The 13,249-nt window shown below is 41.8% G+C and overlaps 1 protein-coding gene across 2 annotated transcripts in view; it reads left to right on the forward strand.

Moving 5' to 3' along the window:
- Positions 1–13,249, forward strand: part of pigg (phosphatidylinositol glycan anchor biosynthesis class G (EMM blood group)) — a 117,388-nt gene that overhangs the window by 92,305 nt on the left and 11,834 nt on the right. For both annotated transcript variants that reach the window (XM_066649280.1, XM_066649281.1), the window contains 2 exons: positions 7,877–8,195; positions 11,316–11,479. In XM_066649280.1, coding sequence (XP_066505377.1) covers positions 7,877–8,195; positions 11,316–11,479 — 483 coding nt within the window. The remainder of the gene's footprint in view (positions 1–7,876; positions 8,196–11,315; positions 11,480–13,249) is intronic.

Raw genomic sequence — 13,249 nt, forward strand, 5'->3', positions numbered from 1 at the left:
GACTATGTGAACCTCACTGAAAAACTGAACCTCACATGAGTCTGGAAAGTACTGTATTTCAGACACAATGTTCCAGCCTGACCGAACTCCACATGAATAGTCATGTCCCGTCAGGATTGGGCAGATATATCTGGCTCTGAGCTCTTCTGCCGTCCCGGAGTGCTGGAGTCCCGCTGGGCTGAAGTACCAGGTTTTTTTTTTGTGTGTGTGAAGTTTCTGGAATTCTTGATGAAGTGTTCAGCAGGACAGCTGCACACAGATTGGCAGGTTCACGTTGTGTTTCTGACAAGGAGATGCATTTTGAACCGCCGACCAAGTTTCATCAACTTAAGCAGCCGCTTTAATTTCAAATCACTTTAGGATTACAGGCAGCGGTATTTGAAACATCTGAATGCGGTAATTAAAAAGTCCCCAGCACACCTGCGTCAAGAGGATAGCACCAAAAAAGCACTTTTATTTTTATCCTGATTAATCTGCGAGCGTTTGTTGTGCTGACACCTCATTTGTGAGTGTTTATGCATGCAGATTTCTCATAAAGATGGAAATGAATTCCAGTCCTCATCAGGAAACACACACAGAGAGAGAGAAAGAGAGAGAGAGAGAGAGAGAGGGTTTGAGGATAGGATCAATTGTTTTTAAATGTCTTTTTGAAAACAATGTTTTTTTAATGTTTTTTCCCCTTAGCCCCAACCCAATCACCCATGGTGTTGAGTCTCTGTGTGCAGGCTTGTAGAGATCCTGTCGGCTTGGCTTACAGCCCTTTGAGGTCATGCCACATTCTGCTCTATATAAAGAAAAAAGAAAAACAGCATCCCACCTGCAATTCCCCACATTCAGACTCCAGCATTCTTCACAGGTCTCATTGATGCCCCACGCTGCAGCTAATAAAATATTTTATTTCCATAAAGGAGGCCAAAATTAACATTAGAAGTAGACCCCTCAGTACACATTAGTAGCTCAGCCCTGGGCCTTCAGAGGATAGTGCCAGGGGCTTTGATTTTGATTGTAATTGTTATGATTAAGTGTGGTGCAGTGGGGTGGGTTTCCTGAGTGAGATCGTTTCAAATCGCTCCTGTATCTGAATGAATGAAGCGTCTGATTAGTCTGAAATACTCTTCTGCGCAAACTATATACGAAGTCTGGACGTGTTAGCGCCTGGTCTTCTGTGACCTCTTCATATTAACTTCCTGAACACAGCCTACGCTGGAACAGAAAACTCAGATCAACTGCAGGTCTTTTTTTTTTAATTATATCAACTTTGTTTTGGGATGGCACGGTGGCGCAGCAGGTAGTGTCACAGTCACACAGCTCCAGGGGCCTGGAGGTCGTGGGTTCGATTCCCGCTCCGGGTGACTGTCTGTGAGGAGTGTGGTGTGTTCTCCCAGTGTCCGCATGGGTTTTCTCCGGGTGCTCCGGTTTCCTCCCACGGTCAAAAAACACACGTTGGTAGGTGGATTGGCGACTCAAAAGTGTCCGTAGGTGTGAATGTGTGAGTGTGTGTTGCCCTGTGAAGGACTGGCTCCCCCTCCAGGGAACCCAATGATTCCAGGTAGGCTCTGGACCCACCGTGAACCTGAATTGGATAAGCGCTTACAGATAATGAATGAATGAACTTTGTTTTGAGAAAAGTACTTCCTCTCAGTTCCACAGTGCTTACCTGAAGCAGTGAATGTGGTCGTGTTTGATTTTTACTCACGTCTGCCAGCTCTGTGGCTCCAGTGTGGTTTCTAAGTGCCCTATCATCAAAAGATCATGAATTCAAATCCTGCCACAGTCCTTTACAGTCAGGAGTCTGAAAGCTCTTTTTTTTAACTTATCAACTGGGCCGTGTGATTTTGTCATAGGGAATTGTTATAGAAATCTCTTTATAATAATCTACAATAAAGTTGGTTGAAATATTCTGACTAGGATGTATTTTTACCTTCAGATTTCAGCTATAAAACCACTGTGATATTTCACTGACCTGTAATAGAGAGAATAAGGCCTCAGTCATTGCTACTCCAGGCTCTGACTTTGGATTTTATGAACCTTGATAACTGTGATAACTGAGAAAAGCTGTGCTGACACAATTTTAGGATGAGTTTGAATCGCAGCAATGCCACAGCACTTCACATCTTCATTATTAGACGTTATTGACATTAATAGCAGAGTAGCTGATTAAATTACTCAGTTAGTAACAACTAAAATATAAAGGCAATACTCTGTGGTTCTAATACAACGTGCACAGCCAGACAAAGCAATTACTCACATGGTGAGCTTACTGTGGTTAACCGAGCCGAGGGGGAGTGTGTTCTGATTGAATATCCACGGCTCACTTCCACTCCTCCCCTTGGTCATTTGGGCGTCTGTAGGTGTGACCTACTTCCAAGTGGCAGGTCAAGTTAGAGGGAAAAACGTACTGACACTGATCCTCAGCTCCCAGGCCTGAGGCGGTGTGTGCCGAGGGGAGTCACGCCCTGTGGGTGGGAATTTCCATGAGTATAAATCATATAAAAGAAATATAAATAATTTTCAAATTTCACTTTTTTGTCCTAAAATGTTTGACTTGTTTTTTACAGATGCTTATTTTTTACATTTCAAAATAAAAGTCCAAAAGTATATTTGCACACTGTCCAGCTGTTTATGACCTGTTTGCATGATTTGCTGGTGATTGGCTCTCTGTATCAGTATCAGTTTGTGTGGAGAGTTTTCTATGAAGTGAAGCCAGCTCTTTGGTCCCAGTCGCCGCAGTACACTCTCCTTCGTTAGCATGTGACATTCTGAAATCTGACTCAATACCTGGCAACCCATCTCACACGCGCACCTCTGACACCACACCATCATTATTATTTTAGCAGGCCTCACATACACACACACATAGCAGTAGAGTGATATATATACGACTAGTGTGGCAGATGCCACCGCAGAGCCATCAGACCAAATTAATCAATGGAAGAGCAAGCTGATGAATTACAAAGTGACAATTGTGCTGATGTAAACAACTGTCTTTTATTCAATCTTTCCTTCCATCCTGCCCCGCAATAAATAAATAAATAAATAAATAAATAAATAAGAAAACTAGGCTTGCTATTTTTTTCTGTTATATTTTTATGGAACTTATTTATATTTTTGGGCTTATTTAATATGCCTTTCTTGTTTTTCCATTTCTCTAATATTTAATCTTTATATATATATATATGATTGGAAAGTTTCTTTCATTGTTTTGTTGTTGAACTGAAATGCTGGTGATAATTAAACATATATATGTATTAAACAAGCGAGGAAACTATGGCTTGTCTTAGATGGGCCCTTTAGAGCAAGGCAGAACAATAATGCTTATGTTTTTCCAGTCAAACACTGTCAAATGTTTCTATTTGAGAAGGCTGCCGCCACCGACGCTGTGGGATTTGAAGTGCATTAGTGCAGTGCTGCTGTATAGACTTTCGCCAGCAATTTAGCTGAATATAGTAAGTATCGATCTGCCCAGGCAAGGAACATGGCGTAGGTGCAGATTGTCTGTGATGCTCTTACTCTGAGTGCTTCTTCTGCTTTTAGTCTATCAGAGGTCACTGGCAATGGTGGGCATGCTGCGTCTGTTGGCCCTGGGCTCCTCTAAATGCTACGGTGGCATTTCCGTCCCCATGGGCACTGCCCTCTCTCCACTTAGGGAGCAGAGGCTGGCCCCCCGTTTGAACTGTGGCACTTACAGAGCGCTGACAGGCAACAGCAGCTTTTGGTTTACATCGATTGACCTCACCAAGCAACAGATGAGCGTGAAAACCATGAAATCTTATTCATTTCTTCTCACCTTTCCTTTCTTTTCATTTTCTAAACCCCAGTTTCTTCTGGTTTGCACCAGAAATGTAACTTTTTTCAAGTAGTTTTGTTTGTTTCCGTTTCTCAGTCTCTCTCTCGGTCGTCGTGGGAGCGAGTTGCTTCGAGAGCGGATTAATAAAACATGACGGAACATCTGGTTTCCTCCCAGTGCTCAGGAGCTCCAGCTTTGTTTAGCTTTCCTCTTTTCACCGCTCCAGAGGAAAATGCACCCTTAGGGTCCATCTCACACACTGTCAATCCAAAACGATGGGCCTTATCATGTCCTGTGTGTGTGTCAGTGTTCTGCTTCCCATAGCACTGTGTGCATTAGTCTGAGAAGAATCATAAACTGGATCGTTACAGTACGGCCTGACTGGCAGAGCTACCTTCAGTGCTGTTGAATACATCATAATAAAAAAAAACTTTCATTACTTTCCTCCAAAAATGGCCAGTAAGTACAAGTTATTAGTTTTTCAAGAGATGTCTCTATGAGGAGATTAGATGCAGAATAAGATAATCTACTTGCACAAGGAAGCAGAAATTCAAAGGGGAAAAAATGGGGAAAAACCAACAGTTTTAAACTGAAGTTGAGTACAGATACAGAGAATGTGACCTAGCAGACAATCACAACTCTCATCATCATAAAAATAGCACTAGCCTTTTTTTTTCCTTTGAGAGACTGGAAAAATTAAGCTCCACTCTTATTTCAGAGCTGAAATGATCATGTGTTGTTTCTGTCGGTCCCTTCTCTGTGAGAAGAAAGCTCAGTGCTATGGGTCTGAGCCATTGTTTGTGAAGAGACATGGGCTACTGGTTTGGACCATCATCCTCCTTGAAGAACTACCTTTGACCCAGTTTTAGTTTTTTTTTTCTCCCAACAGAAGCAGACACATTTTCTTTCCAGATATGTTGGCATTTCTGGTTATAGCCGTGCAGCTTACAAGGTTATCTGGGGTATAAAATATTTCACAATATTGAACAGATGGGTTTGTGTTTACTGTATAACCATCCTTCATTTTATGCTAAACGTACCTTGCATTTTACGCAACCATGAAACCTGGTTCCAGTCCAAATCTCAACACTCTCTAGCAAACTTCAGGCACATGTGTTGTAATAAAACTTCTGGCAGTCCTAAACATATGGGATATGGAGTAAATACCAGGTTTGGAGTCTTGATGTTTTTAAAAAAACAAAAATCAAACCAAGCTAATGGGTATTTGTTTATTCCCTCAAAGATAGAAATAATTCAGCACTGAGTGGTTTTGTGTAAAGTGAAAGACAACATCCAAATTCTAGTGCTTCTAATTATACTTCAAGAACAAAGTGTCCTGCAGCCGTACACAACTGAAGTAACGTCTACACTTATTCCATGGTCAAGTTCACATTCATCCATCAGTATTTAATGTCTAAGCCTTGCCCCCAGAGTGGTCTCTTTCTTTTTCATCACTGAGCTGCCGTCTTTCTGTCCTCTGTTGCTGCAGGCTGCTTGTTAGACTCAATGCCACATCACTCTTTTAGCTACTGCGACTACCTGCCTAATACCAAGCTGTTGCCTGGGCTGCGTTGTCATGGCAACATGTTGCCAAGCGAGTGTGTAGTGCAGATGTAGGATAGGTAGTACATCATGGCACACAAACAGCATCGAGCGAGGGAGGAAGAGGACTACTACTGCATCATTCTGTATAGGGTTTGAGGACCGTTGTAGTGTAATTGCTGTGATTGTGTGTTTCATTAGTTCCCAAGAGGCACTTACTTGTTAAAAACAAACAACAAGCTAGAACACCCAAGCAGATCCGGATTATCCCTCTTTCTCCTGTTTATAAGATCTCACATTCTTAGAGTCAGTCAGAATCTACAAGTGGAGTCAAAAGCAGGGTAATACAAACATTAAATTCATCATACAGATGTGTGATTCACAAATAATACGTGTTAAATTGTGCATACACAACCTGTGCAATCTGTATAAAACAATGTCAACTTAAATACAGGCTTAAGGTTCTCAATGCTAAGTGTTAGGTAGAGGGTTATAAATCCCCCAGCACTGGAGTGATGCTGGTGCAGCTGGTGCCTGGAGGTTGTGGGTTCGATTCCCGCTCCGGGTGACTGTCAGTGAGGAGTGTGGTGTGTTCTCCCTGTGTACACGTGGGTTTCCTCCGGGTGACTGTCTGTGAGGAGTGTGGTGTGTTCTCCCTGTGTCTGTGTGGGTTTCCTCCGGGTGCTCCGGTTTCCTCCCACAGTCCAAAAACACACATTGGTAGGTGGATTGATGACTCAAAAGTGTCCGTAGGTGTGAGTGAATGTGTGTGTGTGTTTGTGTTGCCCTGTGAAGGACTGGCGCCCCCTCCAGGGTGTATTCCTGCCTTGCCCAATGATTCCAGGTAGGCTCTGGACCCACCGCGACCCTGAATTAAATAAGCGGTTACAGATAATGAATGAATGAATGTTAGATAAGCAAGTGTCCTGAAACTTTTGGTCACAGCGTATTTATGACTGGTAAAATACGATGGCCATTATAGTCCTCCCTCCATATTCAGGTACCTCATAATTAATAAAAACAGAGCTATTAAAACATGCATAATTTTTATTGTCCCACCCTACTGATCTGGGCTGCCTCCAAACCAAAGCAAGACCAGCCTTGTACTCATAAAATCCTGATTATGAGCAAGATTGTCTGCTGCGTCTGATTAATGGTGAGAGAATTTTCGCATTAGCACAGCAAAATAAAGCAGCATGTAAGTACTAACAGAGGAGACTGTTAAAGGAGCAGGCACTGCAAAAAAATAGATGATACCAGTCATGCTTTTTAATGCAGCATCTTTGTCTTTATATCTTTGTGACACAACTCTGATAGTAACTCTATGGGGTTTACAGTGTTAATATAAATCAACTTTAGCTTTAATACCACCTGGCTAAAGACATTGTAGCTTGTACAACATGCATGTGACACACTGTGACTGTGAAAATAAAACTTTAGGATCTCCAAAATGGTCACTCCATATAATAATATGAATTTGGCCTTGTTTCAGGAATCAGATTGTGTGCTGACTCAAGCAGTATTGACTGGTCTTGGATTTGTGGTTTTGAAAAAGCTAATCCCTATATGTCTGTTATAAATACCTTATATTCTGCACTGTCTATTTTTTCCCCATTAATATTTTATACACTATAAAACAGCCATTATTCTCACACTTAGTGTCCTGGATCCTTCCAAGAGTGTGAACTAAACCTATTTTAAACATGGCTTCCCCATCTGGCAGACCCACTCTATGGAACATAATTTTTCATTATGTTGCACTTTGGTAGGAAACTGTAAACGTAGATTGAATGATCCCTTCTATAAATATGGGTTATTATTTCGGATAGTAAAAATGTAAAGAAAGTAGTCAAATATTGATTGCTTCTGTAACTTAATAAACAAATTATTGTTAAATGTATAATACAATGTGCTCAGGTGCAGAGGTAAAACAACAAAACTAGCCATTTTCCAATTACAGTCAGCACTGTATAAGTTGAGGTATATGTGTTGGATGTTCTCATTAGTGCTGTGTGGTGAATCCAATGTGTGTGTGTGTTTGTGGCAGAGTATAATAAGGTGTGTGTATTAAGCACCCTGTTATAGAACTGCTATTGATTCACTGAACTCCAGCATGCCTTCAAACAAAAGGCTTCTGTCAATATCAGTCCCCCTGAGGAGTGTGTGTGTGTGTGTGTGTGTGTGCATATATGCAGTTGCAACAGTTTTCCTCACTGTATGCTTTTTTATTGTCAAGCAAACTGCATGAATCAATTCAGTCCAGAAGCCTTTATTAGAATCACTGTATTGTATTCAGTTTTACTGCAGACACACAAAGACCTTCAAAAATTGCATATTCCATGTATTAATCAAATTGCAGCTTCAAACTGAGGTAGAAAATAAAATGCCATGTTGCTTTATAATGAATGACAAAATCATTAAACTGAAATGAGTCTCTAATATTTGTTTACTTTCCTTTAACATTTACTCTTTTATTACGCTTTCTTCTTTCTTTCTTGTGCCTCATTCTCTCTTTCTCTCTCTCTCTCTCTCTCTCTCTCTCTCTAGAGGGACAGGTGAGGCGAGGTTTGTGTATGTGTTCGTGTTGGGGATCCTCTTCACTGGAGTGAAGGATCTGCTGCGCTCTCAGGTGATGTCCTCAGTGTTGGAGGGGAGACGTCTGAAGAGCAGGGGATTATGGGAAGTGTACAGTGGTGTTGTTCTGCTGGTGGCCCTGCTGTTTCGAGCTCATAACCTGCCCACGCTGGCATGCTGCCTGCTAGTCCAGACCCTCATGGCTCAGTTCATCTGGAAGAAGCTGCACTATGACGCCGCACAGACCACCATCATGCACTACTGGTTCGGACAGGCCTTCTTCTTTTTCCAGGTAAATAACTCTCACATGCTGTTTAGCTGCAGTGTGTGTGAGCAAGAATCAGAAGTGTTTATGCTTTTTTTTGTGTGTGTAGAGCTGCAGTGTTTATGCATATGTTCACTTTTGGGCTCCCATTTTTCAGGCAACTATTCAAAGTAAACAAAGTGAGGATCCATCGTTACTTTTATTGGTTTGATGGCATTCAGCCACATAAGTAAGATCATATACGTATGTTGGATGACTGCTTATTTACCACAAACGCCACCCTAACCCACCCCATACGCCCCAGTCTCCAGTGAATGCAGTTCTATTGCTCAACGACCAATTGCAGGGGGCTTTAAGCCCCTCTGGCCCATGTTTAGCACTGGACACCGTGAACTAATGTGCAGCCGCTCCAGAGCATTCCAGTTGTTTGTTCGGTGCTTTTCTATAGAGTAAAAAAGTAGCTGAATTCTATATTTATAAGTGGCGTCTAAAACCTTAGGACGTATCGCATTAAGGCACCTATTTGAGTTCAATATGGTTTGAGGCAAACTGCCTGAAGAGAAGTTAGCGGATACCAAATGCTGATGTTTGAGCTTCCATTACTTTTAGTTACTTTAAAAGCACAGCTCCAGGGGTGAAATTAAAGCAAACTCAAATGCCACGTCTCCCTGACCTCAGGTAAATGGGAAAAACTGTAAATTAGCTGATTTATTTTTGCCTATTCAACTGTTCATTTTACAACTTGGAGAAGAAGTGGAAAAGCAGGTGTTGTTTTGAGGGTCCGAGGGTTGGAAAAACTGCTGGATTTGCAGTCTTTTGTATCACTAAACGAGTAAGTTCCATGCCCCTCGCTTCAGTCTCCTGAAGGGCATGTAGCAGCATTTATAAATTCAGTTCCACTCTGAATTGGACAGGACAGAATGAGCTGAATAATGTACTCTTGGGAATTTACTGGGTTGGTGTACAAATATTAACGCTGCATAAAGAAACAAGTTTTTCTATCTACCTGAGGTATTTGCTAATCCTTTTTAGTGGAACCACGGACAGAATTCCCTCGTAGCCTCTGCCGCAGCGAATTACTGCAAATATTGCTCTGTTCATGTGCAGATTTCTGGAACAGGATGGAGAGCATTTATAAGCTATAACATGCCTGTTAGAATGGCTGTATTAAAATGATCCCTTACGACTCATGAACATGCTGACGCCGATGCTGAAGCAGTGTATCAGTAAATGCTTATGTCCTGTATAGAGTCGCTAATGAAATCAGCAGTGTCTTTGGTTGAGACTGTATACGATGTCCTTATTATTTAAAGGTGTCCAGCCACCCGTATTGAGCTTTCGTGGCGTTTCGGTGGCCCCCGAGGGTCTTATTGTGTTGTGCTCTCCTCTGGCTTTTTAACTAAGGGCCATGAATACAGCAGCCCCTGCCAATTATCGTTTTAGCTGCCCAAGCATGAAATTATTGGCCTGGAGAATGGCATTTGGATCGAGGAGCCGAACGAGGTCAACCCCGGCATCGTGCTTTCACTGGACATCGCAGGACATTCCTCATTCTTCCCTCTCTCTCGCTCTTTCTCTCTCTCTCTCATTATCACTTCACTCTTTCCCTTTCTGTCTGCATCTGTCGAAATCTCTCTCTCTGTTTGTCCTTGTATTTTTGGGATAAACCCGAACTATTTTACTTGTTTTTCTGCAGCACGTTTGGTTTGGTCAGCTTTGATGCTACACTAGTTCAGTACTATATTCCAGCGATGGAATTTGGCAGTAAATGTTTTGTAAATGCGCAGAGGCACAGAGCTCAGCTTTAAAACAAAAAACGGCTTACAGTAAAGTTTGGATGCTCTCTGCTGCTTTCAAGCAGTCATCTGAAGCTTATATTGATGGCTTTGTTGCTCCAAAGCAGTCAGCTTTGTTGCTAAATAACTCAAATTACCACCACACAACCATACGATTCAGTTGGTCTCACTGATGGGGTGCGGTGAGGGCTAATCTTTGACAGTGGGGAGGGAGTTTCTCACCTGTTTTTCACATCTATCTCATGTGTGAGCCACAGGTATTGAGGAAAAACAAAGTCACATCAGATTCATAGCAATTTAGAAGAGAAACTTATTACAATATCAGAAAGCTGTAAAAACCAGTGTGTAGCCAACACCCATGTCTATAAAGTTCAGAGCTCTGATCAGAACCTTGGGAAGTCCATGTTTAGAGTTTAGACTTCTCTCACATTATTGTTGCTAGCTGAATATTAGCATGTGCAGCTTTATTTTTGTAGCTTTTTGAGAACAAACTTTGCAGGTAGGGAATTTGTTAAAATACCGAGGCATGTCAGATCACCTCAGACTCCAGGGGGTTAATCTCTCTCTCTTGCTCTCCCTTTTTCATCTAAGTTGAGCAAAAACTGTTGTTCCATCAATCTTGCTGTTCCTCAGACACACTCCTTACTCATGACAACGGCAAGCTGAGGGTCCGCACTGAGGGACCTGGCTTAATTTAGCCCTGGCAGGTTGGGTCTTATTCATCCACCACTCTGTCACTCTGTGGGGGTTTGGGTTCAAAATGAAAACGACAGAAAGAGTGCTGGAGAGTCCAGAGGAGGTGTGTGCGCTTGTGACTCTGTGTTGGTGTGTTGTGAGAGAGTTACTTTTAGGTGTTGCTCTGCGATGTTTGCCTTGACACCCGTAGCCAGAGTGACAGACAAGGTCTCTTCTCAAAATCTGACAAAGAAAGAGGGGAAGAAAACAAGTCCAAACACTTCTTTTTTAATTTCTCTCTTTTTTTCAATCATTCCATCACAGCTTCAGCTTTTCAGAGTTAGTGGAAATCTGTCTGCCTTCAGAGAAGCGCAGCTAAGAGTAAATTTCCTTTCCTGACATTTCTCCCTGCTTTAACAACCACACAAATCTGACACTCACTTCACTCTCTTCAGAGACATCAGCCTCTTCCCGATGGCGTGTATATGCATTATGCATATTTCCGAGGCTTAAGTCTTTCCCTCTGCCGATACAGCAGTGCTACTGTGCATTCATTTGCTTGGAGCTGATCTGTAGTAAAAAAAAAATGTAAAAGAGTTCATTCATTTTGTCCCTTTTTGTCATGTTCCCTGTCTTTGAGGGGGCTTTTATTTGGTTGTTTTTGATCTCTTCTCAGGGGAACTCCAATAACATAGCGACAGTGGACATCTCAGTGGGGTTTGTGGGGCTGGAGAGTTATGTGGAGGCTCCTGCTGTTTTCCTGACTGCATTTAGCACCTACGCAGGTCCACTGCTCTGGGCATGCCACCTGGTGTGCTACCTCAGCTCAGAGAGGGACAGGTAGGAGAGTATGTAACACACACACACACATACCATATTTCCCTCACTCTCTTGCTGAAGAGACAGAGAGTTCTCACTGAAGCACATCCAGCTGAGCTGTTCCACAAGTAGTGGGTACTCATGAACTCACATAAAAACAATAAATGTCCTATGAAATACATCTATGAAAGAATAAGCAAATATGTCATTTATATACAACTTATATACAAAGAGTTGCATTCATGGCTTATGTGGTGTGTAGTTATTGGCTGTGTTTGTGTATTGTCTAATGCGTATGTTTGGTCCTGAATGCAGAACATGAATAATCTGTGTATCTCATATATTTTACTTTGCATTATATATACAAACACCCCCTGATTCTCTCTAGCACACATCCAAATACACATACCTACACAGTAGGTGGGTTGGCTACTCAGTATTGTCCATAGGTGTAAATGTATGAGTGAATGTGTCTTATAGAGTCACAGTGCTGTTAAGTTCTATTTAATTCAGGCCCTTAGAGAGATTACAGCGTCAGCGGGAGAGCTCAACAATGAGCAGGGAATGTAATATTTAATGGATGTATCTACTGTGCATTAGTTATCTTTTAAACAGTAAATGGTAATTACAGTTTGTATGATATGAGCATGAAGTGTATCTTAATTACAGAGACTGTGATACCAGAGAGACATATTTAATTATTTAACAGTTTTGCTTTCACTTTACCTGTGATGTGTTGCATATTCATGTGGAGAACTGCATTCTGCAAATAATTTAAGCGTATCTGAGCTGGAGAACACTAGCGTTTGTGGTCAACAGAAAATTGTTGAAATGACTGCATGGTCTAGAAGACACACACACACACACACACACCCTCTCTCATATATGGATTTATGGAGATTTTTGTATCTCTCTGAATCACACAGATCAGCTGTGTACTTAAATACACTCATCTAACAGTCTGTTCAAACGTACTGTGCCATTCACAGATTCAAAGGGCAGTTTAAGCCTTTCAACATGTCAAAGGAAACATTAAACACACACAATCCCCATGCCCGTGCAAACACACACACACACACACACACACACAAACAAACAAAAATAAATGTATACAGCTAACAGTGAAATTACTGCCTTCGCTCCCTCCACATCCCTCTCCCTGTATCCCCCTCGAACTGTTTACTAACATAATGCGACCATAATTATAGAGCCTTGTCTTAGAATGTTGTGTTCCTCTTTCTTTAACACTCACTACGTGTGCCTTCTGCTCTGTAACCAATCATATAAAACCCTGGCAAATGATTGCTTTGAAACAGGGACATTACATTGCCTCTAACTGATTGCCTCATTAAAGACCCTATTCAGAACACTGTCACACGGCCGCTTAGAACACACGCCCACGCCATCTCACACAGTGGCGCCTGAAAGTTTGCGAACCCTTACTTCAGAATCAATATGGCCGAAAACATCAAAAGTATGTGAACCTCCAGGAACAGCCTTTCATTTAAAGGTGAAATTAAAGCCAAGGGTTTTGAATCAGTGGGAAGAGCTGAGTATGATTTGCTACCGTCTTATAATTATAGAACGGTGGGCTGTCAAAATCTTCGCAGCGCGTTTGTGGAAGTGTATCATGGAAGTAATATTGCAGAGGACGCCAGAAACATGTTATGCTAGGAATTTTTTTAAAACTGTGTTTGACAAACACAAATCATTCTGCAGTGTAACAGTCTGCAAGGCCACAAATGAGGCTGGGGTAACTTCTAAACAGCTAATGCTCTTTTTCACATTGGC

Source organism: Hoplias malabaricus, chromosome 17, assembly GCF_029633855.1.
Source record: "Hoplias malabaricus isolate fHopMal1 chromosome 17, fHopMal1.hap1, whole genome shotgun sequence".
Lineage (NCBI taxonomy): Eukaryota > Metazoa > Chordata > Actinopteri > Characiformes > Erythrinidae > Hoplias > Hoplias malabaricus.